At 51.4% G+C, this 26,154-nt stretch overlaps 2 protein-coding genes across 7 annotated transcripts in view; one reads left to right on the top strand and one right to left on the bottom strand.

Moving 5' to 3' along the window:
- Positions 1-26: 26 nt before the first annotated feature.
- CYP17A1 (cytochrome P450 family 17 subfamily A member 1) lies at positions 27-11,545 on the top strand. The gene is made up of 8 exons (XM_080403503.1): positions 27-1,052; positions 1,576-1,714; positions 2,279-2,508; positions 2,760-2,846; positions 2,957-3,166; positions 3,412-3,581; positions 3,667-3,770; positions 4,037-11,545. Exons 1-8 carry the CDS (start codon positions 729-731, stop codon positions 4,303-4,305), a joined length of 1,533 nt encoding a protein of 510 aa, XP_080259629.1. The 5' UTR covers positions 27-728; the 3' UTR covers positions 4,306-11,545.
- WBP1L (WW domain binding protein 1 like) overlaps positions 10,492-26,154 on the bottom strand; it is a 66,197-nt gene continuing 50,534 nt past the window's right edge. For 4 of the 6 annotated variants that reach the window (XM_080403506.1, XM_080403507.1, XM_080403508.1 and 1 more), the window contains exons 2-4: positions 25,434-25,536; positions 14,346-14,507; positions 10,492-12,889 (exon numbers count right to left, since the gene is read on the bottom strand). In XM_080403506.1, the coding sequence (XP_080259632.1) occupies positions 12,156-12,889; positions 14,346-14,507; positions 25,434-25,536 (999 nt within the window). In that variant the 3' untranslated portion in view covers positions 10,492-12,155. The remainder of the gene's footprint in view (positions 12,890-14,345; positions 14,508-25,433; positions 25,537-26,154) is intronic. The other 2 variants (XM_080403504.1, XM_080403505.1) reach the window with 1 other exon arrangement.

The raw sequence follows: 26,154 nt of genomic DNA, 5'->3' as shown, positions 1-26,154 counted from the left end.
GCCGCCCGGGGCTGCCCAGGGCCGGCCGGGTCTCCTCGGCACTGGCCAGTGCTTGCCTGGTACAGCCCGGGGCTGCCCAGTGCTCACCAGTGCTGATCAGGGCTGCCCGGCACTGCCCAGGGCTGACAATCAGGGCTGACCAGGGCTGCTCAGCACTCCCAGTGCTGGCCGGGGCTTCTCAGCATTCCCAGTGCTCGCCCAGCGCCGCCCAGTGCTGACCAGGGCTTCTCAGCACTCCCAGTGCTGACCAGGGCTTCTCAGCACTCCCCGTGCCCGCCCAGCGCCCCAGCCCGGTGCCGCCTGTCCCCACTCGGGCACACCAAGGGGCTCCCGGGCTGGGGATGGACCCCAGCGCCCCACCAGCCTGGGGGTGACTGCGCTGAGGACACCCAGGGCAGACCCCAAGGGCTCAGCTGCCCCTGCACCCCTCACCCACCACAGGGTGCTGGGGACGGAGCCCTGAAGATGGACCTGGCCTCGGGAGCCCCCTGGCCCACAGCCCGCTGGACGCGGCTCTCCCCCAGCCACCCGGAGCAGCCATGACCCTGTGCCCTTGCCCACCGCCGGGTGCCCAGCTGCAGAGCTGGCCATGGGCCCAGCGCCGGCTTCCCCCCTCCCCATCCCCCTCGCCCTGATAAGGAGGCGAGCCCGCCTTGGGGTCAAGGTGATGACCCCACAGCGGGTATAAAGGACCCCCGCACTGCTACAGCCCTGCATCCCGCCCTGCCATGCCGCTGCTGGGTGCCCTGCTGCTGGCCCTGGCCCTGCTCTGCGCCTGGGGGCTGGCACGTCGGCGAGCTGCCTCAGGGACAGGGATGGGGACGGGGACGGGGCCCCCACGGAGCCTGCCGGCCCTGCCGCTGGTGGGGAGCCTGCTGCAGCTGGCCGGGCACCCCCAGCTCCACCTGCGGCTCTGGCGCCTGCAGGGCCGCTATGGCAGCCTCTACGCCCTCTGGATGGGCTCCCACTACGTGGTGGTGGTCAACAGCTACCGGCACGCCAGGGAGGTGCTGCTGAAGAAGGGGAAAGCTTTTGCCGGACGGCCCCGCACGGTGAGTTGGCAGCAGTTGGAGACCCTCTCCCGCTGCGGCGAGGTGAGGTGGGGGATGCTCCCAAGAGAGGTGCTGACACCCGGCAGGGTTGGGCCCCTCTCGCCATCCTGCCCGCAGCCAGGCAATGGCAGGGACAGCCCCTCTCTGCCCTGCTCCCCAGGGCAAATCCTGCGCATCCTCCATCCCGAGGGTGCCTGTTCTTCCCTGGGGCTGGCTGCATGTCAGGGCACGGGGACATGGGCTCGGATACCTCCAGGCTCTCTGCACCCGCTAGGTTTCTTGGGCACCCCAGCCCCTAACCCTGGCATCTATCCCGAAGCCTCCATCAGTCTCAGGCCAAGGGGGTGGCAAGCAAAGCTCACCACCTAGGCTTTGCCTGCCGGTGCGAACCACCAGCCCCCCAGACCATCCCTGGGATGAGATGAGATGATCACCCGCACCCTCAGCATCACCCCTCTCTGACACACAGCTCACACGGGGCTGCCCTACAGCAGGGTGACCCCGGGGCTGCCTTGTCCCACAGGTGACCACGGACCTGCTGTCCCGGGGGGGCAAGGACATCGCCTTTGCCAGCTATGGGCCCGTCTGGAAGTTCCAGCGCAAGCTGGTACACACCGCCCTTTCCATGTTCGGGGAGGGCTCGCTTGCCCTTGAAAAGATCAGTAAGTGCCCCCCAGCAGCTCCCCCCCCCCCCCCCCCCCCCTCCTGGCTCTGTCTCTCTCCCACACTTGATCTGGGCTGGACTTTCCTTTTCTCTGTGCCCTGATCCCCTGGGAACCAAGGGGAGACTCATTGGCACAGCCCAACCCCCCGGCACCCCCTCAGCCTGCCTAGCAGGGGCTCAGTCCTGCCCGTTGCCAGTCATTTACTGACACCCCTCCCCATGCATCTTCTGCCCTGAGCTTTGGCTTCCCTCACTCACAGCTGGGGAAACTGAGGCACGGAGCCAGCTCCCACACCCCCCGGCTCCCTGCTCCACCCTGGAGCAGCATCAAGCCACACATGGAGACCTCCCTGCGTGTCTCCACCCTCGCCGCTCCTCCCCAGCAGCCGGCATGTCCCTTCTGTCCATCCCAGCCCCTCAGGGTTCAGCCCCAGCTGGGGGGTGTTCTCTGCAAGCTGCACACCCTGGACGAGTGGGGAACCTTTCCTTCCAGCCCCCAGCTGCCCCTCCACCCCCTTGGCTTCATCATCACCCCCTGGCCTGCCTCTTCCCTCCACCCCAGTCTGTCGGGAAGCTGCGTCCCTGTGCGAGACGCTCAGCGCTGCACAGGATACGGCCCTGGACATGGCCCCTGAGCTCACACGGGCTGTCACCAACGTGGTCTGCTCCCTCTGCTTCAACTCCTCATACCAGCGTGGGGACCCCGAGTTCGAGGCCATGCTGGAGTACAGCCAGGGTATCGTGGACACCGTGGCCAAGGAGAGTTTGGTGGACATCTTCCCCTGGCTCCAGGTGAGCATGGACGTGGGGACAGCCTGTTCCTCTAACCTCAGATGAGAGGAAGGAGATGGGATGTGTCCTGCAGGAGGGGGCTACCTGAGCCCCCCGGAGTCCCTGCTGGGGACTTCCCAGCAGGAGGGTCCCTGCTGTGGTGTCCCACAGGAGCCAGTACCCTCCTGGTGGGCATGGAGCAAATGCCTGGGGGCCTGCAGAGGCTGGGCTGAGCTGGAGCCCCTTGCTGTAACGAGGCTTTTCTCCCCAAGATCTTCCCCAACAAGGACCTGGCCCTGCTGAAGCGATGCCTCAAGGTCCGGGACCAGCTGCTCCAGCAGAAGTTCACTGAACATAAGGTGACAACGGGGCCAGGACAGGGAGATGGCTGGGAGCTTCGGGGTGCTGGAGCTGGGGTGGAGGGGACTCTGCTCAGGGTAGCTGGGCTCACGTGTGTGTCCCCTGGCAGGAAGCCTTCTGCGGGGATGCCGTGAGGGACCTCATGGATGCCCTCCTGCAAGTGAGGCTCAGTGCCAAGAGCAGCAGTCCCCCGGCGCCAGGGCTGGAGCTGACTGACGACCACCTCCTCATGACGGTGGGGGACATCTTCGGGGCTGGCGTGGAGACTACCACAACTGTGCTCAAATGGGCTGTGCTCTACCTGCTCCACTACCCTGAGGTAGGGTCTGCACCCCACAGCGCAGCACCAGGGACATCGTGGGGGGCTTTGGGGAAGGCAGGTGCCAAAAGAGATGTCAGGCTTCGCAAATAAGCAGGATCAGGCTGTGGGCATTTTATTTCTGCCCTGCACAACCTGCTGTGACATGCTGGTGATGCTGGGTGTACCCCACTGCTGCGGGGAGCCCCTGCACACAGGGTACCCCCCTCCCCGGGCTCCCACCCCAACCCTTGCTCCCCTCCCAGGTCCAGAGGAAGATCCAGGAGGAGATGGACCAGAAGATCGGCCTGGCGCGTCACCCCCAACTCAGCGACCGCCCGCTGCTGCCCTACCTGGAGGCCACCATCAGCGAAGTGCTGCGCATCCGGCCCGTGTCCCCCCTGCTCATCCCACATGTGTCCCTTGCTGACACCAGGTGAGACCCCCCCCCGGGCCACAGCCGGGCCACAGGCAGGGACCGCAGGAGGGAGCAACTGTCTCACTCTGTGTTTGCCTTGTAGCATCGGGGAATACTCCATCCCCAAGGGCGCCAGGGTCGTCATCAACCTGTGGTCCGTGCACCATGATGAGAAGGAGTGGGACAAGCCCGAGGAGTTCAACCCTGGTGGGTTGGGTGCCCTGGTGCCAGGGGATGGCAGTGTGGGCACAGCAGGAGAGGCTGAGCTCTGGGAAGGCTTGACGTGGGAGGTTGGTTCCTTTGAGGTGGGAGGTTGGTTCCTGCTCCTCCCGCCCCCCCGGCCCCTGACAGGGGCATTTGCACTGTCTCAGCTCCTGCAGCTCACAGGAGGGACACATGTGATGAACTGGGGCAGGTCTCAGGCAGAAAGGACCGATCCCTGCTGACGCCAGTGGTGCCCCTTTCCCTTGCAGGTCGCTTCCTGGATGAGCGGGGCCAGCACGTGCACTCGCCCTCACCCAGCTACCTGCCCTTTGGGGCTGGGATCCGTGTCTGCCTTGGGGAAGTCCTGGCCAAGATGGAGCTCTTCCTCTTCCTGGCCTGGATGCTGCAGAGGTTCACGCTGGAGTGCCCCGAGGACCAGCCCCTACCCTCGCTGGAGGGCAAGTTTGGTGTCGTGCTGCAGGTGCAGAAGTTTCGGGTGAAGGCCAGGCTGCGAGATGCATGGCAAGCAGCCTTGTGATGGGGAGGAGCCCTGGATCCTGGGCAGGGGTGGGGTGGCGTGGGATGGGACCACAGAGGCTATGGGACCACACATGCCTATCCCATGGATGTGGGCTGTCCGGATAAAGCTGTTCCCAAAGCGGCATGGCTCCAGCTCTTCTTTGGGTAGGTGACAGAGAGCAGGGGGATGTGGGAGAGTGTCTGACATGTACGGTGGTCCCACAACTTTGTGGGAGCACTGGGCTGAGCTAGGAGGCCATGGCCCCTCTGTGGGGCTACTAACATGAACAGCCCTTTTGCCCTGTCCGAGGATGGGGGGGCCTGTCCAGAGATAACCATAAGCCATGGGGACCAGCCACCCACATAGCTAGTGGGGGGAGAAGGGCCCACCCCAGCCAGGTAAGAGTAAGGCAGTCTGGGGGCACTGGTGCCCTGGCTGTACCTGGTAGCTGTGACCCTGGGTGGGTGACCTTAGGTAGGTGACCGTGGCTGGCCCCTGCCCCAGTTTCCCCACTGGGAGCAAAGAGAGCAAATGCAACGTGGGCTGGGAGCCGAGCCCGCCCCAGGGCAGGGAGAGCTCCCCCAGCCTTGCCTCCCCCTGCCCTGTCCCAGGACATTGTCCCCCGGTGGTGGGACCCCCACCCACTCCCTGCGGGGCAAAAGGAGGAAGCAGCTTGGCGGTTCCTGCGGTTTTAGCTGCTGCCGGGTTTCCTCCTCTGTGGTACACAGGCACACACCCTGCTGCTGGCAGTGCAGGCATGCACGTGTGTGTGCACACAAAAGCACAGGGATGCATTTATGCCTGCCAGCACACACATACATACGCATGCATCTAAGTGCTTGTATGCACACATGCATCCACGGACACGCATGCAGCCCCTTCCAGACGGGACAAGAGTGCCTTGCAGAGCCGCAGGGCTGACCAACACGGTCCTGGTGTGCGAGCTACCATGCGGAAGCGTAGGCAGCCCCTTCTGCTGAAAGTAGGGGCTCCCATTGCTCAGGGGCACCCAGAGGCGCCCGGACCCTTTGGGCTGAGCTCAGCTGTGGCCCCCCAGGCCCAGCACACGGGCACCACAGAGCTGGGGGCTGCTGACACCCATTGTGCAGCAACGTGGCACCTCCTGCCTGCGCCGGGACCCGAGCACCAGTGCTCACTGGGTGGATGGATAGCAGCCGTCACTTCGACCAACATAACCTTCCCCTAACACGAGGGGCCATGTTTGCTTTCACCAAAAACCACCGTGCCATGGAGGGCAGCATGCAATTAGGTTTCTGGTTCTCTATTACTTGACCTCTTAATATTTAACTAAATAGCAACACAGCTATGGCTCAGAGCACCCGCAGGGAAAGCAGCTGGGGCAGAGGGGAAACCCCCGCACAGAGCCAGCATGGTTCAACACCCCCAGCCCTGCACACCTCCCCCTCTTCCACCTTTTCTATTTCTTCCTGCCCCCTCTCTTGCTACCAGGCAGGAAAACTAACATAAAACTTCCCTACCACTAAACTTTCTACTCCGTATGTCAAAGTGTAAATTTTCTTTCAAACAACCAGCACTTCACTTTCACCCAGCCACCTTCACACCGTGCAGCATCTGATGCCAAATGGGTACGGCCCAGGGACAATGAAGGCGATGCTTTTGCAGCCTGGCACAGCGGCACGAGCATCTACCCACCTCCCAGTCCATTCTTGCAGGGGTTCAGGTTCAGGGTGGCAGGGAGGAGCTGGAGGAAGTGCCACCATGCATGCGCCTGCCCCAGGGTGATGTGTGCAGCTGACCCATCAGAAGGGCAGAAGGGAGGGCAGTAGGAGCCCAGCCCCACTGCTGCTGCGTGGAGTCTCTGCTGGCTTGTAAGGGCTGAGTCCCATGCTCCTTCCCACTCCCGCCCCCCCCTTTCCATCACACCAAGGGTGCTGCCGGGCATCCCTCCACCTCTGCCAGCATAGGCTGAAGCTGGGTGGGTGAAGGGAGACTAGGCTCAGTCTGTGGCCTTCCCTGGGGACTGGCACCTCCATGCTAGCTGGGTCCTTCCCCTGCCCCTGCCCCTGGCCCCAGCAGCACATGCTGGCAGGGAGTCTCCTCTCCAGTCTCCTGCAATCACCAGTAACCACAGCAACCTGATGCCTCTGGGAGCATCAGCCTAGGACCTCAAGCACATCTGTGCCCCTTTGCCAAGGCACTTCGTACTCTGGGTAAGGGAAGGGATTTTCTGCTTGCCAAGGTGTGCACACACTGCCATTGCCAAGGCTCTCACAGCAAGGTGCGTACACTTGCAGCAAGCGCCCAAGGCCTGTGCATACCTTGAGGCAGAAATGGGGGCTGTGAGACCGGGGATATCTGAAACTGGAGAACACCTCCAGTCACAGATGCTTGCATGGAGCTCATGCTCCAGCTGGATTTCCCCATTTGCCAGGGCCAGTACATGCTGTGCCCGGCCCTTGGGACCAGCCATGTGCCGCAAAAATGCCATTACACCGAGCCCAGCCCCATCGCAGGGCATCTTGCCCCCTGCCACCACCCACCTTCTCCCAGCCAGGAGGAGATGCTGCTGTGGGGGGTTCAGCACCCAGCACCAGCTGCCTGGGACCGCGTGAGCTGGTAAACAGCCTGCAGAACGGCTGCTCCCTGCTCTGGGAACAGGCAGAGGCACTGCTGAATCATCCGGCTGGTATTTACGCCCTGACAGCTGCTCTGGGGCCCTGCTGCTGTGCCCAGCCCCCTGACCCCACCAGACAGCTTCACCTGGGCTGCTGGCAGTGGGGCAGCCCACAGTGGCCCCTCCATCCTCCCACCCCCTCAACCCCCTGCAGAAGTCGGGGTCCCCTGAGACCCAAGACACACAAATCCACCACCTTGGACAAGCCCTTTGGCTTCGTTCAGACCTGGCACTGGGTGGCCCGGCAACCCAAAACCTGGGGGGACAAGGCAGCCATGCCCATGGGAGAGCCGGTGGGGACCGTGGCATCTGCTGCCAGGCTTTGGCCAGCTGAGTGTGGGCAGCTGCTGGGAGCCCCGAGGCTTTTGTCACCAAAATAATCCTGCTGCTGTAATGGCTTGGGCCGCGTTGGCTCCCTGCCCCCACTCTGGGGCCGCTCGGGGCCTTTGCTCAGGGCAGGAGGGAGCAGCACTGAAGGGCTCGGAGGGCAGCTCGCGGGGCCAGGACCCAGGGGCAATGTCCCCCTGTGGCGGCGGGGGTCTGCGTGAGAGGAACCGGTGACGGTGGGAGGGCTGAACCTTTTTCGTTCGCAGCTGTTCCCACACGGCACCCTGGGCACCCCACGAAGCAGGGGCGCCGCTCACCAAGGCAGGACCCGAGGGCACCAGGCAGGGCAAGCGTGAGGCTTTCCATGGCACAAACACACTTTGGGGGGCACAGACACCCCCACAGCGCTCAGCTGGCGCACCTGCACTATGGTGCTCACGTCAGGAGCCCGCCCAGGTCTGAGGGGCTTCGCTTTGTACCAGGCCCTGGCCAGCCCCCGGCTGTGCTGGATTGCTGCAGCCAGCTCAGGAGCGGGCGACGCTCAAAATACCTGTGGTGGGCACAACGCCAGGCGAGCTGAGTAAGCACAAGTCTTGGGACACAGCTGTTCGTCGGCTGAAAACAAGTCGAGAAACGACCTGGCAGCCTGTGACCCCCTCTCCGGCTCGGAGACTGCAGCACTTGCACCACCGGCATGACAGCCCCTGTGCAGGCATCAGTCCCATCGGATAAAAACAGATCTGTGCTGCAAGGGAGGGGGGAAACAGCTCTGACAAAGAAAGGCAATTCTTCCCCGCCTTCGCAGGCTGCTTGCTGTGGGATGCTGCGAGGCCTGCCTCCAGCCGGGGGGCTGCCAGACTGCACTCCCTCCCAGCCTGGTCCAGGCTTTCCCTATATAAACAAAAGAAGAAAAAAAACCAAAATTGTGGGAGGATGTATGTCCCCCAGCTATGTTGCGCAGGGAAGGTGAGTGAGGGCCGGGAGCCAGCAGCCTTCAGGGAGAGGCAAGGGGAGTTTATTCACCGGAGCAGGACCATGCCCCAGCTCCCGGCCAAGCTCCGCCGGGAGCAGGTCACGGCGGGATGAGCATGGCTGAGGTGTGCGGAGGAGATGAGGTGGTGTGCCCGCGGGAGCCGTGGGAGCCCAGTCCACGTGGGGCAGGCAGTGAGCACGGCCCAGGCTCCCGCCACAGACACACATCCCTGATACATCCCTGAGCAGTGCCCAGGAGCCCAAAGCTCCCACCGCCCAGCAGCAAGGCTTCATGCTTTCAGTGGCGTTCATCACCTCTGCTTCTGTCCTGGAGGCTTGCTCAAGGTTTCCTGCCCTGGGACATTTCCAATGACTATGTGTAACACCCAAGCTTAACTGCACCTCAGCTTTCCTCAGCCTCAAGTTAGGCGAGTACAAGCTCTGAGAGCAGGCTGCCAGCAAGCACCAAGACACACAATTCCTTCCTCCTCCTCCTCTCTTCCGCCAACACCCACCCCCTGGGTTGTACAAACACGCGACAATGTGCTGCAGGAAAAATCACACGGGTGTTCCCAGGGTGCGAGTTTGCACTGGTGGAGCCAAAGAGTCCCCTGGGAACACTGCGGTGATGCTGCAGTACCCACTGGCCTGAGGAACCCCCACTGGCCCAGGGGACCCTCCCTCTGAGCCACCACACAGTGCCCTGCAGCACTTGTCCCCAGGTGACGCACCCCAACTCCCCCAGGCCATCCACCAGGTCCTTGCCCTCGGAGCCAATTTCAGCAGCTGAAAACATGCAGCGTAAGCAGCACTGCACCGCCACGGGCTCCAGCAAAAACAGACTTCCAGTATTATTGGCATCAACGCTTAAAACATGTTGTAGAGAAAAACACTGTGCAGTGGATTGACGCTAACCTGCTCTGAATTGTGCTGCACTATTTGCAACTCTGTTTTAGAACAAGATATTCACGACTCCCATAAAACACTCGCCCCTTACAGGTGGCGATGGGTGGGTTTGGTGCTCTGGTGTTACAGATTCAAACCTGCCCGTGTCCTCACATCTCCAGCATTTTACACCCACAGCATGCATTTGGAGAAGAGCTCTGTTTGGGCCATGTCACCTTTCTACAAAGGGATACACTTGAGGATCAAGCACCTTTTTTAAGTTCCAAAGCTGGAACTTTGGGAGTTCTCTGCCTGCCTGTGTTTTTGTCCCTGAACAGGCACCAGCCAGGATGCCTCTGAGGAGCTCACCTGCCGGGCGTCCTGCCCTGCACCATTCCTCCCCACACCAGCCGCCTCTGGTCCAGGTCTAAAAGGCTGAAGCACCAAGAGCCACGCTGAAAGTCCTGCTGCTCCTCAGGTATACGTGAGCTTAAGAGATGTGGTTTGTACCCCATTTGGGGTTTTACAGTCTTTAAAAGCCTGGGAGAACCCCAGGAGTCACGGAACAGGCACACCACTGCTGCTTTCTGACTTCCTGAGATTAGAAGCATCACTTTGGCTTACTGGTACTCACCTCTATGTCCAGAGAAGAAGTCCTGCTGTCCCGGGGATGGCAGGAAAGCAAACATGGAGATTTCTATCTTATGCCAACAAAAACATTGGCAGAGGGTCTCCCACTGGCATGGGGCTGTCCCTAGGATTTACAGCAGTAAAATCCCATTCTGTAAAGACTGATGTGCTTTTTTAGCTTCCTCTGTGGTGTGGGGAACACAGCCAGGTGCCAATACATACAGAATTCCTAGCGGTGGCACTGGGGATCTTTAACTGTCTTGTTGAAAGATCCATGCGGTCGATGAACACAGCTAGAAGTGCCCAGTCCCCAGGCAGCCGCAGGGCACAGCGAGCCAGCCGGGCTCTGGGGCACGCACAGCCTCTCTGCTACCACTCACGCTCCAGGCACCCAGGAGTGAGGCCTCCTGCATGCAGAGTCCTTCCTTCTTAAGAGCACCCTAAGACACAAACTGAAGAGCTGATTTCATCAGCTGTTCTGACGGACGAGAAAGGCTGCAATGGGCAAAGGAGTGATTCTCCTAAACCTTGTAAGGTAAAAGTCCTCTCCTCAAACACGTGGGTAAAATACTTAAGTACGTATCCCTTTTCTTGCTCTGTCATTTGTATCCAGCACAGTGTTACATACCTCCAGTTTTTTAAAAAAAAAAACAAAACCAACAATAAAACAGAACCACAAACTAAAGAAAAATTTTGTTCTTAAATCACAAAATGATACACATACACATGGGCAATTTATCAGAAAAGGCATTATATTTTGGTTTCCACCTTATTTAAAACTGATTTTGGTTTTCAATCAATCAAATCTGAATGTGTCCGAGTTCAGTTTTCAAATTATTTTTCCCCATAGCAGTAATGATCTGGATGACCATAATTATAAAAGGGATGGGGAGAAAACCCAAGAACAAGAGAACAAGATACGTAGTCTGAACTGTGCTCTCTTCCACACGAGCACTCTAGGGAATGTTAGTTTCAGCTCTTTTTTTTGGCTTTTTTTTTTTTTTGTTGTTGTGTTTTTTTCCCCTTCAGGTTGTTACTAACAAAATCTCTACCGTTAATTAAAGCAAAGCTACAGTAAATTTTCTTGCAGTCTTACAGCAGGTTTTCATATTACCAGTAGGACTCGCATGCATGGATTGCAGTCACACACACACACGCTCACAGACATTATACAGTAGCCAGTTGCCACCATTAAAAAAAAAAGAAAGAAAAAGAAAACAGACATTCATTTCTTTTAAGTGGTCAACATTAGAATCGCACCAAACTTGAATCAAGAAAAAAAAAAAAATACTGCACAGGTCTTCCACATCTACATGGTAAGTCATCCCTTCGCAATGGACGGAGCTCTCGTCTCCATTTGTTCAACATGCATCGCTGAAGCTTGAAGGCACACTGGCCAAAGAGAGCCCTGTTCTTTTTTTTATCATCTTAACTCAAATGTGCTGCTCTTGGGGTGCAAAAAAAAGGAAAAAAAAATAAAGCCAAGCCCTTTTGCAGCACACCTGGAAAAGGTCATTCAGAGACCACAGTACTTGGAAGGCAGCCCAGCTGCCTGGATTCTACTTCTAACTGTGCTCTTGGAGGCATTGAAGGAATACACTTGTCTTTAAAAATTACATATAAAGGCAAATTTCTGCAAGCCCTTTCTTTTCAAACTGGTTACAGTAGACTACCACTCCTTCTGGAAGAAACTGGTCCTTCAGTCCCCAGCTTCAAGTGGGGCATTTCCAACCTGCCGTCTTAAACACTGAAGCACTAGAGACTACAGGGCTGATCTGTAAAAGAAACCCAAACAAACAAACAAACAAAAAAAAAAACCCACAACCACAACACCAACAACCAACAAAAACAAACCAAACAACCAAAATCCCCCACAAAACTAAAATGAAAAGAAATCCCCAATGCCTCAAGAGCACTACATCACACCAGAACTCTTGGGCTACTGACTGCCGGCACTGTCAGAAGCTGCTTGCTTCTGGGAAGACACCTGCTGGAGGTTGAAGCCTTACGGTGATTTCGTATCCTCCAAGGGTGAGATTTGCTGAGCTTTACTGATTGCGAGATAAAGCAGTGTTTCAGAAAACTAAAACCAACAAACTCGTAATAACCATCACCAAAATCACCATTGGGAAAATTCCATTTGTTAGAAGGTCTCATTGAGAAACATCAGTCCCTGCCCTGCAGAGCAGGACAGACACCATTAACAAAACCCAGAGCGACCCGTCCCCCACAAGCCAGGCCTTCGAGGACTAGTCCCCGAGTTATATTGGAGGGGGAGAAAGAAAAATAAACTAATAAACAAGGTTGTATCTCCTTTTCCTCCTGTTAAAGTTTTAATCCTCTTACTCCACTTATTTCTTTGTTTTTTTCCCCCAATTCTTCCTTTCACTCTGCCACCTTAGCTGGGGGAGTTATTGGTACAAGAGTTTGGAGAGTCCTGCTCATTTATTGTGTTCAAAAGTACACACACTGGCTGCCGGGGCAGGTGGTGGTGGCTGTGTTCGCGGTGCTGCTCTTCTGTGGCATTAAAAAGCCCTTCCTCCTCGTCCCCGTGGGGGTGGCCACTGCAGCTGTCGCAGAAGTCCAGGGGCCCATCCAGAGCATCATCGATGAGCCCGTCAAACTCCTTGAGGTCATCGTCATGATGGCCCCGGTTGCATACACAGACTTCAATGCCCGAGTCGCCAGTGAAACGGCGCTGCCTGCCCGGCGTCTTGTCCTTCACGTCGGGAATGGCACTGCTCTGCTCTAAGCTCTCAGAGCTATAACCTTTTAGCAGTTCCTCCTTGCACTCCGTATCCTTACTGGGACTGGCCGATAGCTCAGCTCCCGTGCTGGTACCACCGGGCTCCACGCTTTGCATTTTGGCAACTGCTCGTGCACCCAGTGTGGTGGTGGAGGGCTCAGGGTCCCCAGGGCCGGGGGACCCCGTGTTGTCAGTACTGCTGTTATTGCCACTGGGTGCTGCTGAGCTGCTCTGTGCTGGCTGCAGGTTTCTTGGTGTGTCCAGGATTGTGTTACTGCTGCCTGCTGGGATGCACTGCTGATGTAAGGCACTATATGGTGGGGGGGGTGTTGGTGGTCGGTTCACCACTTCCTCATAGGGAGGTAGTAAGTAATTTGGCAAAAACCCTAAAAGTGAGAGACAAGGAGGAGAAGTTATTGAATGAGCAGCTTATCTCGGGAAATGAGCCACTATTACAGGTCAGTATGTCATTTGTCATGTGCCAGCACCTTCACTCTGAACAGCTTGATGAGATTTACAAGGGGTGCCAAAACTTGGCCCAAACGAGATACGACATGTTTTAAGAGAAAGCAGCAATCACAGCACAGGCGGGTACCATTACAGGAGGAGACAGACACAGTTGGGAACAGCGGCCTGATCTCCTGGCTCAAGTCTACGCTTAGGGCTACCAGGCAAACTTCCCCACGCCACCCTGTACCCTGATACGGCCCCATAAACCACACCAACGGATGGCCTGCGTTGGCTGCAGGAACGACCTGGGAGATAATTCACCAGTCCTCCCCAACCCTGGTTTCTCAGCTGAGTTTCCACTTTCAAGAGCAAAGGTTTCCTCTCACAAAGCTTTGCGCAAATACAGAAAGACATGAGCAGTTACAAGGAACTTGGGATCCTGGCTTCTGGTTGTTTTAGTGCTGGACTCAGTTTTTCTGGTGTGGTCAGAGTGAAATGGCAGTACGGGCAAGACAGTTTGGTTTATTTTACTTACAGCCCCTCAAATCTATGAAAGATCTTGTTTATTTCTTAAAAGGCAACGAAATAGTCTATACAGACAGAAGAGAGATAAATACTAGAAACACTTAAAGACAGCACTGCAGTTTTTCACGTGCAATTGCATATCCCTGGGATTAGGGAGGAAAACGCTGCTGGGAATTACTTCTGAGGTGGCTGCAAGAGTTTAACAAAAAAAGCAAGTTCATACATGCAATTTGACAGTCCATTACAGGAAACTCAGCTGTGGTACCTCCGGTCAAAAAGCCAAGACTTGCTGTTCTCACACAGCGTAGCAGGGCACAAAGGAGAGCACAAAGTGATTGTACTTTCCCTGAGCCATGGGTAACAGCTCTTCTGTGCAAAGTCCTAGGGCTGCTCACCAGCAATGTGGTCTGGGAACCACAGCACAGGGTGGGAGCCAGCATGGTCCCTGCTGACACACCACTTCCACCCAGCCCGTGTGACCAAATTTCATGAAGCCACTTTCCACACCTCAGTCCCACCAGCGGCAAGTACAGGCTGGAAAGGAGAAGCATCCATCAAGTCCTGAATGAGCTATTTAAAGAACTTTGCCAGAACAATACCCAGGGAATCACTGCACTCACAGAGCCAAACCAAGGGTAGGTATGAAGGTGCTGTAGCCGGTGAGGTTCAACTCCAGACTCGAGGGTGCTCAAATGCATCCAGCAGCTGGAATATGCCACCTCTTCTCTACAAACCAAGGTCAGGGAGTAAAGCTGCCCATGGCCTCTTGCTGAGCCCACCCACTGCTCCTCACTTCCACTCAACACAGGAAACTCGCTGCTGCCCTGTTCCCCACAACCTCCAGAAAAAACTGTGTGAGATACATACGGAAATAAAATGGCAGGGCTGAATAGTTATGGGCTTCCCGGTAAGCGATCAGGTTGATCTCGTGTTGCCGTTGCTGGGCCTGGAGACGATGCTTGGTGCGTCGGTGATGGCAAACACAACAACAGCTGAGGATTATGATGATGGTCCACACCAGCCAAAACCCTGCAACAGGGGAGGGCAAACGTTAGCCACAGCGCAAAAGCCACAGCCAAACCCAGGAAACCCCATGAGGGTGATGGAGAAGATCATCAGAAAGCCTGGATCTGAACCCCGCACTGCTCTAAAGGCAGATATACACGTTGTGCCAGGACGCTTCAACTCGGACGTGACTGCGTGGGGGACTGCTACGCTGGCAGCCTTGATAGAATCTGTACGCACTGTGGTACAATGTGGAGTACGTTCAACAGGCACATCTCTGGAGGAGGGCGAAATATGGAGACAGGGCTAAACTCCCCCCCGCCCCTGTGCCATCACTCCCACCCCTTGGTTATCATTTCTTCCAGCCACAATTATGAGCAGAGCTGTGAATAGCATTGAACTTGTCTCCCACAGCCACTTTGGTTTGAAAATAACAAACAAGACACAAAAGACACTGCAGATTGACCACAGAAGAAGAGAAAAACCCCAAGCACTATGTTTTGCTTTTGTTTGCACTGCTCTTTAATTTCCAGCCCAAATCCTTCATTGTTATGTTTAACAAAAACATACTCTTTTTACATAAATGTCTCAAAATATTTTTAAAACTTATTTTTGTATTCAATGTCTTAAATTACCCAAAATTAAATTAAACTAGCCCCCCACTCTGAATCCTCAAGAAACCTAACTTCTACTCCGTTTGTGGCCATGGCTGGTTTCTGTACACTGTCACACTGTACTTACACTGCTCCTTAAAAGGGAATTTTAAAAGAGCACTTCCTGAATTTTCTCCACTCCCTCTAACATGTGGAATAACTCCCCCTTTCCGCAAACCCCCCTTCATGCTTGCATGCACTGAAAAATGCTTCCAAGACACACTTCAAAGAGCTACAACATTCACTCCAGATTATGCTTTTGTCTCCTGAAACTACAGCGCACAGCTCTACCTGCCTCAGAGGTGTCTGTAAGCTCTTAAGTTTTTTCTAAGCTCAGTTTTTGCAGCTAAGAATCCAGGGAGAGCTCCCCCTTTAGAAACACGCAGGCCTGGCAACCACTCCTCATGAGAGCACAACACCGGTTTTCTTTCAGTAAGACCTCTGCCACTCTGCATTATCCCCAAACAGACAAAATCAAGACTCCTAGTGCTACAGCCCGTTTTCAGCATGGCCGTTTTGCCCCGTGAGATCAAACTGCTTTTTTCTCCCCAGTAAAAACCTCTGGTCTCACCTTTACAATACCTTGATGTTTTCAGCATCCCCTGCAGAGTTAGCAATGTTTTCTCTGCTAAGAGCTGGGTGGGGAAAGGTGACCAGTTTAGGAATTTGAAGAATGAGAGGAGTACTGCTCTGGCTCAGGACAAAGTGCAATCGACCCATATCACCCATCTCGAAGCCCCACACCGGGCTGTTTGTAGGTGAACTGGATATGCCACATCATGCCTCCAAGCATTTTGAGCAGGGACTTTCACCTCCCTGTGTCGTAACCCAAATTCTTCATGTATTTTGGCACAGCAAACTGAAATCTCTCTCTTGCCTTGCACAACCAATTTCCCTAATGGACTGGATTCCCCTTGTACCTAAACTCATCAAATCCTGCTATCAAACGAAGGTGTTACAAGCTCCAATTTTTTTGCTTGACTAGAGATCAAGGTTCCTAGGTAGCTTTTCTAGCCAGCCCACTCAGCTGTGCCATTGAAGGGCGGAGAGTAGACTGATCTTCAGTCCAGAGAAGCAAAGGATCAAGCACTCGAGATGCCTTTGAACGTCCTTCAAACCAAGCTAAGAAAGCGTCCATTGCCCTCCAAACACCCTCCTGCTTCTAAAAAAGCCTTTTTATAGAAACTAGAAGGATTGGTCTAGTCCGATCTTCCCTTCAAACCCAGGCATTTGCAACCACCCCTGCAGCCCCATCGCTATAAAAACCTTGCCACGAAAACCCAATACACATCATCTCATAATCTGAAGACTCCCACCAATACATTTTATTTCTTCCTAAAAGAAGGTCCCTTGGCACTTACTCACTAAGGAAGCAAGAACACACTCATCAAAACCAGGTCATTGGCACAGCACACCACTATGCACTGAAGCAGGCCTGCAGTTCATCTTCTAAGTACTCCTTATTTTTGAAGAGCAGTCCACGATCATGCGTTCAAAAACAATGGAAAATTACACCCAGCTATCCTGGGATTTTAGCTACAGTTATGAAAACAGATGCTTTTTAACACATTTGATCACATCCTTTCCCAAAGACTCTAGATGCAATGGCAGAAAGCAGCACTTAATTAGTTAAGAAGTCCTGGAGAACTGCCACTATTAAGCAATCTCAGCTGTAGCAGCCGAATTTTTCTGCAGGGAATAACTGCTCCCACCCAAGCCTGCATCCAGAAGATTAAAAAAGTATTTCTTTAGAAAACTTCTCTACCCATTCCAAAGAAATCCCAAAGTGCTTTGCAGACAAACCGATGCACAAGCTCAGAGTAGGGGTCAAAGTAAGCTCAGCCATTCCTGGGAAGACGTGTGGCAACTCTGTAAACAACAGGCAGTAACAACATACAACAGCTTAGGATAATAAATTAATGTTGGATCCTACTGAAACCGCAGGTGGCATTTTAAGTAAACAGACCATAATTTACTGGACGGCAATCCGGCCATGGTGCCAGGAACACCACCTCCATTCTCGTGCAAAGGGTCTACGCGCGCTCACAACCACAAGTGGATGAGAACTGCTGTTTTTCATGGGAATTTCCAGAAAAAAACCCAAAACACTAATACCATGTTATTGCCTGGTTTCATTAACTGCTGACACTTCCTAGAGCTTCTAGGAATTACTCAACCCCTGACTCAGCATGAGCCCAAGGACTTGTCTGGTCAATCACAGGAGATCAGCAGCGTATGCCCACCACAGCCATTTGCTGGCCTGGCTTCTGGTGTCCTCCTTAATGATTTTGTCCCCACCTTGTCACGCAAGCGCATATCAGCACCACAGGGCTGAAAGCCCCCCCCAGCACATGGGAAGCAATAAGATGAGGCACCCATAGGTGCTGAGGCACACAAGGGGCTCCTTGGTTGTCACTTGAGCAGAGGTGCCAGCACTGAGAGGAGGATTGGGGACAGCTCTGGTTGCACACCCAGCATGGTGCTGGGAGTCCAGGGCTTCCATAAAAGGCTCCACAACATGCCCCAGCCAGAAGTTTGGGGACAGCTGCCATTTTGGCTGCAGAACAGAAAAACTGTAAAATCCTAGCAAATATATAGTATGGTCATTTATCTGGAATAAAGCTATGCATACAAGGCCAAGCGTAGTTGTAAATATTATGTCTAAAAGTATGGAGCGAACAGTGAAGATGTCCAGGGCTGAGCCGTGCATTTGTACACCTGGTGATGCTTGGCTTTAAACCAGCAGCAGGGAGGTAAGCCGAACACACCACTGGCCCATGCACCCAGCATTATTTGGCAGGAGGGGAAGGAGGGGAACTTCAAATCCACCAAAAGACAACACTACACAAGCAGGAAATGCAGAGGCTAAACACAGTAGCAGTACACACTAACACCTCATTCATGGTAAAAAGCAGGTAGCAGCCCTACCTCATGCTGAAAATGGGTGAGATGTGCAAAGGCAACAGAAGTTTGGCATTAAAAGGTCTCTAAAAAGTCAAGTGAAACTGGACTTCCAGTTGCCTTCACTGTCCCCAAAAGCCTTCCCCATACACAAAAGCCTCCTCCATGCTCTTCAACATGCGCCTCCTTCCCAAACAGACACAACCTGGTTTTCAGCTGCATTGTGCTGAGCTATTGCTGCAGTCACTGGAAAAGGAGACAAGGTTGTGAGATACCAGGCGTCCTGAGCCAAGTTTGCCGTTAAATGTTTGGTTGGAGAGAGAGGGTATTTCCTATGCCAACCTGGCGGCGATCGCTGGAAACAAAAGCTTGTGGCAACCTGAGGGCAACATGACAGGCAGAGCATAAACAGGGTCTTTGGAAAAAAAATCGCTGATGGACAGCACTGACAGAAGCGATGCACCAGTTTGGAGTTAAACATGCACCAATGGTGTATCAGACTTGAAGGTAATTGCAGGCTTGCTCTCGGTTTATGGAAGAGTCCAAAGTTGAAATGCTCTCCAGTCCAAAAAGGGCTGAGTCCTGAGAAACACTGCTGTATCTTCTATCAAATCCACTGGTGATGCCAATGGGTGGATAATGATGCAACCAAAGAGTAAATCAGACACAGCCAAGGAGCTGAGTTTTACCAAGAGATTTCTCTGCCAGAGCATCAAAAATCTTTCATGAAAACAAAAAAAGTACCACCAACCTCTAACCCAGTATCAGAGAGGCTCAGAGCTGTAAGCTCTACACAAGCACTGAGCTCTGAGAATCAGAACAGGAGCTGCAGAAATACCCAGGAACAAAATTAGCTCCCATGAAAGCCATCTCCCACAAGCAGAGGGAAGACCAAAGAAAGACGAGGCTGCTACATTTACAGCATCCTTGGGAAAGTGAGCCCCATCACATGCACCAGAGCTGTTTTCTACCAGCTGTGAAAGAACATGCCAGGCTTAAAGAAAACCTTTCTGGGACACTGACCATAGTTTTGCTCAAACCTAAATTATTTTATTCTTAATTATTCTTAATAATTATTATTTATCATTCTTAAGAATAAACATTCCAGAGCATTCCCTCCTCATGAAAAAGGGGGGAGCAACGTTCAGTCAGATGCTGTAATGTGTGTGCTGCCTGTGACATTGCCGTCAGCATTCCCGTTGAGGAAAGCTCCTTTTATCCTGTGTAAAATTGAAAAACCTTTTCTGGAGCATTCCAAGGGTAGGAACAGAGAAGTCTGCCCTCGAGTTCATGGTAAATTTGAGCAAATGCCATTGCACTGTTGGCAGGAAGTCCCCTAAAAGAAGCCAAAACATACTGCAAAGTGGGTTTGTGTCTGCCTGACAAGCATCTGGGTAATAGCTTTGGCTCCATGAGAGCTGGTTCTGAACAGAAGTGAGACAATTTCATTGACTAAAAAGTGCTGTCCGAAACTGTGGCCTCACAGTCAGCCATGAATGGAAAAAAATTGTCTTTCACAAGGCCAATGCTATCACCAAAAACAGGACAGAGATTTACTTCGTACCACAACCTGGATGCACTTGGGTTTAATAGTGTCCTTAGCACAGAGACTGCACTGTCTCCTGCCACTTCAGACACGAGCCTGTACGAGTCAGTGCCACTGCTCAAGAATGCCAGATGAAGGATCCAGGCCATAGGCCTATGAACATTTAAAAAAGGTAAAAAAAGAAGCTGCTGAATGACAAGGTCCTCTCCTGCCTGCCTCTTCCATACCTCCTGCTGCGTCCTCCACCTCTTCTTGTGCCAGCACAAAGTTGTGCACAGCTGTGGTTTGAACTGGTTTGAGCAAACCAGAGCAGGTTGAAACTCATCTGCCAAACACAACAGCAGCAAGAGAAAGACTGTGACTTTCAGTGACAGTTTTATGTCAGTTTCAATCAGTGGAACTGCAGTCCCAGCCTGACCACACTGCAAGAAAAACTTACTGAATATTTGTAGAGTACAATGACAAAAGAAAAAAGCTGAAGACACATCCAACTCCTGCTCACTTGCTCCCAGACTGGTAACTCAGGCCAAAGGAGACAGCCGTTAGCTGCAGCTGGTTTCTAGTTTTCAGAACAGTGTCCAGTATACATGGTACACCCACTGCCATGAGATAAGACAGAAAAAGACAGGTTCCAGAAAAATCTTTGCTTATCTTGCAATGAGAATCAACTTGAGGCCGTAAATCCGCAGACACTGGTTTTATGCCACTCTCCTGGAGAGGGAGCCTTTGAAGAGCAATTGCTCCTGTCCTCCAGAAGACATGTTTCTAAGTCCAGTCAATTCCAGCTGACTTACCCCTCCCAAGACATCTATGTTGGCAAAACACATGTTGAACAGTGGTCTAACACAGATCAGAGGGGAACGACCCAGCTGAGACCATGTCCAGAACATCTGGGAACAAGACATGGAAAGGGTCTGTACCAACTGATCTGGGTATTTGGTGAGGAGCTGGGTTGGAGGTGCAGAAGGCAGGGGGAGGAAGAACACCAGCATGCTCTCTTGCCCTTCCTTGCTGCTTAAAAGAGCAAGTGGAAGCGGGCCACATGGGGCAAAAGCCAGTATCTTCACAGTCAGGCTACGCAAGACAGCTTGCCTTCTCTTTTGGACTTGTGAATTCTACTGAGCCACACCATATTAAGCTTAAGATGATTCTGCTGTCTGGATTAGGCTACAAAAAAAAAAAAAAAAAAGTACAAGAAAACCAGGAAACAATTCCCTTGGTGACCCTATTTATCAGGAGTCTCTGCATGGCTGTGACATCAGTTTCATTTGCCCTATACTGTCAGCTAGGCATTGTCATGGGAGGGTTATTGCTGAAGCATCAGCTGAGGAGTAACAGCAGCCAAAAGTGAAGTTTGATAAACCTAGGAAAGAGAAAGCAAGTACAACCATGCAGGAGGCTGAGTGAAAGGCAAGGAGCAAAGCAAATCCTACTCTGAAAAAAGGACACTGTTATACTAAAGTATAAGATAACACAACACAGGGTAAAGAAGAAAACATGGGACTGACGTGTTGTTTGAGTGAGGGTTTTGGAGACTGCAGCGAAGTCTTGGAAATGAATTCCTGCTATAAAGCTGACCTGGAACATGTACGTGGTACAGCAATTGCTTTAGTTTTAGCAGCTAACCAGATCCTTGCCAAAATTTTCTGGCAGCATGCTTTTTGGGGAAAAGAGCTGTCTAGAGAGTCCAAGAGGAAGCGTGCAGAGATGAGCAAAATGTTCAAAATCAGCAAAAACATCAACTGTGCTGCCTGCAAACAGAACATTTTTTTCCTGTACAACCCTTCCACTAGGGCCCAAACAATCAAGATATTTTTTTTTCCTCTCAGAAACAGCGGGGCTCAGTATCCGTGCTAAAGCTGCCAAAGTAAAGTAGGCACATCCAACATCTGAATACTCATTCACTGCCAGTGCTGGGCTTTGTACAGTACCTAAATGGCCCAAGACCAGCTAAGACCTCTAACTTTGAAATCCTGCAACTGAGCTCTTCTGCATGCAGTGACCAACTGCCCGTTTCCATGCTGCACGATTCCTGAAGCACAGTGTACTATTCTTCCAACCACATTTTGCAAAATACTTTCTACAGTTTTTCTTGCTGTGCTCAGAGCCTCTAGAATCATTTAATTTCATGCTGGTCCTCAGTAAGCAAGGAGACACACAAGGATGGACATCAGGAGATCTGGAAGTGGTTTTCAGTCCACATTATACACTTAAACTTGGGAAAATACAGGATGTCTGAGCCTCAGTTCTTAATCTGCAAAATGCTGGAACTGCGTTCCTCAGTTACTTTCTCTCCTGTATTTTGAAAAGTGGTATTTTCAAACATTTAAACAGTAAGACACCTGTGAGGGACAAAGACCAACACTGGAAAACTCCAGCAAAACACAACTGTTAGTAAGAAAAATCCAGCAGATGCTGCCATTCTCCCAAGACTACAGTCTCCCTCCTGGGGACCATGAAGTCTCTGGAGAGCCCGAAGATAGTTAGGCTAAAATGCTGAACCATCTCAACCACCACCCAAACACCTTTCCCTGTGTAAGGAAACACAACAGTAAAGCCCCTTCTTCCCTTTTACTTTTTATCATTCTACTCCAAGAAAATGAAAAGATACTGCACTTTTTTCTCCCCATGTTACCAGCGACTAAGCTTGAGTGAAGATTTAATTAGACCTTTATACAGCTATTAGACCTATATATACATACACACACATACATAAATCTGGATATAATTTTATTATTTGGCAGCATGGCACTTTTTTTTTAATAAGAGATGGTGGGGAATCTGAACCAGGCTGTTGTCTAATTTTAAACACAGGCTGTCCACCTGCTTGGCATATCATGTTCTCCATTCCTCTGCCCCACCCAGAACATAATGAAATACCACCTTGATTTTACATCCTATTCCACCACCCTCAAGGACTGGTTTATAATTACTGCAACCTTACTTCCTGTCTAGAATTGCTGAGATCAGCCATTTCAAAGACAAACTTCCCTTAAATTCTTAACCAGGGAAAAAGATCCTCTTTATGGGAAAAACTCCAAGTGGCCACAAGACAGGATCACATTTCAGAAGGCATGTCCAGCAAAGACAGACTAGTTTTCTTTTCCATTTCAAATGCCACCCTCCTCTGCTGCTTCTCCCTGCAAAGCTGTGGCGGTAAATAAATCCAGGATTTAATTCAACAGGACTAGCAAGAAGGTCTGCTTTCAGGCACACAAAAGCATGGTGGTCTGAGAAGGCCAACAAGAGCAGAAGTTTCTCAAAAGCTACTTCAGTACATGCATACACTGGTTAAAAATCAAAACACAAACCACCATGAAGCCATACTTAAAAGTTGCTGCTAAGTTAACTGTTCATTAACCAGAAGTTAATAATAACTTTTAAAAAGCTAATCTGTGCTCAAGAATGTAAAGCTGTTGCTCTCCACACCAACAATTCACTGCTCATATTAAGACTATTTACATATACTATCACTGCTATTTACCTTTAAAGTCTTAAAGAGTGCCTCACCACACGTACCTACCAAAGATACTCAATTCCTGGAGCAGTAGGTAAGTTCTGCAGCTATGGTCACAAGCTCTAGAATATGAGTTTTCAGTTAAAGGACATGTTCCCCCTACACCTCCTCTCCCCTCATCCCAGAAACTTTTTTCTAACCCTCACAATGGCAAAACAAGCTTTGAAAACATTAACTAATTTTAAATCAATGTTGGACGTTTGCCTGAATTTGCAGAAAGCCTAGAAGAACAGGTCTCATGTTTGCATTATTCCCCTCATCTCAGTGTGGTACATGATGTTCTCTGCAACGCAGAAGGAATGTGAACCTCAACGCAGACATCCATTCCTCCCAAGGAACCACCCAGCAACGCGTGCCACTAGTATGTTTATTCCATGATCTCAGCGCGACCTGTGTGCTTGCCCTAGAAAGAAGCCTGAAATATCCTGCTTCCTTCTAACAAAATCTGGTTTTATCTTCCAAGAACTTTTACGATGCAGCCAGGCACTGCCAAGTATAAAAGTCCATGCCATACTGAGAGCGCAAAGACAGTTACAGTAAAATCATTCCATTAAAATGGCAGGGGGCTATTGTTCTGACTGTATTGTTTGTATGCAATTCAATTAAGCCTCTCTTTCAAGATGTCCATGGGAGAAACGTGGTGACCGTGCAACAAGCTCCAGTGTGCAGCTGTATACCATGCTGTTGCTCAATTTAGATCCTGCTTGCCAGCGTCTGTAAGCCCTTGCATACATGCATCTTCCTCTGCATTCCCACCCACACAAGCCCAAAACTGGGTCTGACCTTCCCCACTCTGCTTTGTCCATGCATCCCCATATAGTCCAAACAAATTCCAGCCATCTGTCCTGCCTGTGCTGCCAACTGCTACAATGTGAACCAGGCAGCCCAAGGCAGCCATGTATTCATGTCTGTTTCTCAGCCTGCTATAGTCCCTGGAGCTGCCCCCCCTGCCCCCTCCCGAATTGTTTTTTGAACTGTTTGGAGACTTCTGAAATTAAAGTTGCTGTAAAAGTTCTGCAATACATTCAAATCCTGCCATTGGTTAAGACACAGTCAGCCACTACAGTGTGATGCACAACGTGTCTTGAAGGAGTCTCACAAAGTCCTGTTTAGTTTACAACCATGTCTTCATGCTTCACTGGTTAGTTTGAAAAGTAAAAGTGTGTTTCTAGACTAAAAGATGAAGTGTCAGCTATTTCTGTCCTTGAATCGAAGTTAAGTGACAGTTTTTGTATGTGTAATATACATTTACACACACACTACTCTGAGAAAGTGAAACTGTGGGCACAGCAGAGGGATTAAGTAGATAGCATGGTTGCATAAAAGCTACAAGATACCATTGGGTGTGGTAAGAAAGTATCTCCAGCCTCTAACATGGGGTTACAATATTAAGAATTCCACATTTCCAAATTCTGGGAGCACAGATGCCTTCTCAGCCCAACCTCCTGGCAGTACAACAGCACGTCAACATCAATGTTCAACCTTTTGTGCTCTTCCTTAAAGGAAAACACTATCAGCACTACACAAGTCTAAAAGTTTGCCTTCATATTTCAGCATTTACTTTCTTATCCTTTTAACTACTTATTTTTCCATATATCTTCATCAGAGTTTTGCTGACCTGCTTTGACCTGCCTGCTGCTGTATAAAGGGACTTAGAAGGTCCAGTCACTCAACCACTCACTAGAAACATGGGTAGTTTTAAATCCCAGATTGTGGGAAAGAGGTGGTAAGAGCAGTTGCAATGGGCAATGTATGTTCCTCATAGCCCAGAGCATTCAGCCACTGTCAGCCCACAAGATTCGCCCAAGACCATTTCCACCCAAGGAGCTGTGCTCCAAACACAATTTATCCTGGAGAGAATAAATGTCCTGCCCCACCTCCTTGAAAGGACAGCTTAGAACAGATAAAACAGATTTAAACTGTCGCTCTTGCAAAGAACTAAAACAATAAGATTAAAGATACTGAAATAATTACTTGTTTGAGTGTGTCAAACTCCAGCATGCATTTCTCCCTCAAGCATGGTTTCCTCACTCGCATACAATGTTGAGTACTCTCAGTACTGCCCAAATCAGTAAGAAGCCCAAACAACAAATCTCCAGTCATGAACGTGGCAAGACGACCTATTTGCCTGCACTTTGAGGAGTATGTCCACTGTAAGAACCCTACTCCCCTTGCCAAATCAGGCCAACTGCGGTTTGTGTTGCAGTGAAACGCAATGGCAATGCATAATACAGGCTGAATACAAAACCCCATGGGACACAAGTCAGATCTGTAGTACGGTATGAGCGCCATGCAGATTAGGAAGGGAAGCCATACAAAATGGAAGGACTTACACCAGAGTTCATAGTAGTAGTTGCAACACTGGGATTGTCCACAACAGTGGCCCGTTTCACATATGTAACTTTGATTGTTGACACCCATGCAGGTTTCCTTGTCCTAAAATTAAACAGACACACTTTTAAGATGCTTTGTCAGTATCTTCTGCAAACGTACTCTTTTACTTAATGATCTGCAAGCATTTGAAAAGTTACAAGTTATGGTCTTGGGAAACTCTAAAATACATAAAGAGGTTAAAATACAGCTAAGGATCACCAAAGATGACAAAGGACTGTTCAGAAAAAAACCTCCATATCTCCAAACTCATGAGTTACATTGCTTTAGCATCTAGACAGCACTGCCTTCTCATCATCCCTTTCCTTTTCAATTAAATGTTACTATGTTTTGGGAGCCAGACATTCTCTTAAAGAAGAGTGTCATTTGTTTCACATTTTACACAATATCGCTACATTACTGGGGCTAAATGCCAAGTGGACGAAATGCATTCATAAACAGAACATTACAATTTGAGAAAAGAGTGCTTGGATTCATTTAGATCTAAATGATAGTTACAGTATGTTCCTGTGAGATTCCAATCTAAAATGATTCCTTCATAATTAGCTATGTGCTTTATGTAAGATCAGCATTCCTGTAAAACTTCTTCCTGGAATAGCAAAGTAGTCCAGGAGCAGAGCCAAATCAGCTGTGCTGTATCACCCAGCAGGTCCTCAAGACATT

This window comes from Falco punctatus (genome assembly GCF_963210335.1).
Source record: "Falco punctatus genome assembly, chromosome: 9".
Lineage (NCBI taxonomy): Eukaryota > Metazoa > Chordata > Aves > Falconiformes > Falconidae > Falco > Falco punctatus.
This window is presented reverse-complemented; position numbering and strand designations above follow the sequence as displayed.

What these genes read in the sequence shown, in the direction of transcription:
- CYP17A1 (XM_080403503.1), top strand. Translation starts at nt 729, where the DNA reads ATGCCGCTGCTGGGTGCCCTGCTGCTGGCCCTGGCCCTGCTCTGCGCC. An exon ending in AGAAGTTCACTGAACATAAG is followed by an intron (nt 2,847 to 2,956) that starts GTGACAACGGGG and finishes GTCCCCTGGCAG; the next exon opens with GAAGCCTTCTGCGGGGATGC. An exon ending in GTGTCCCTTGCTGACACCAG is followed by an intron (nt 3,582 to 3,666) that starts GTGAGACCCCCC and finishes TTTGCCTTGTAG; the next exon opens with CATCGGGGAATACTCCATCC.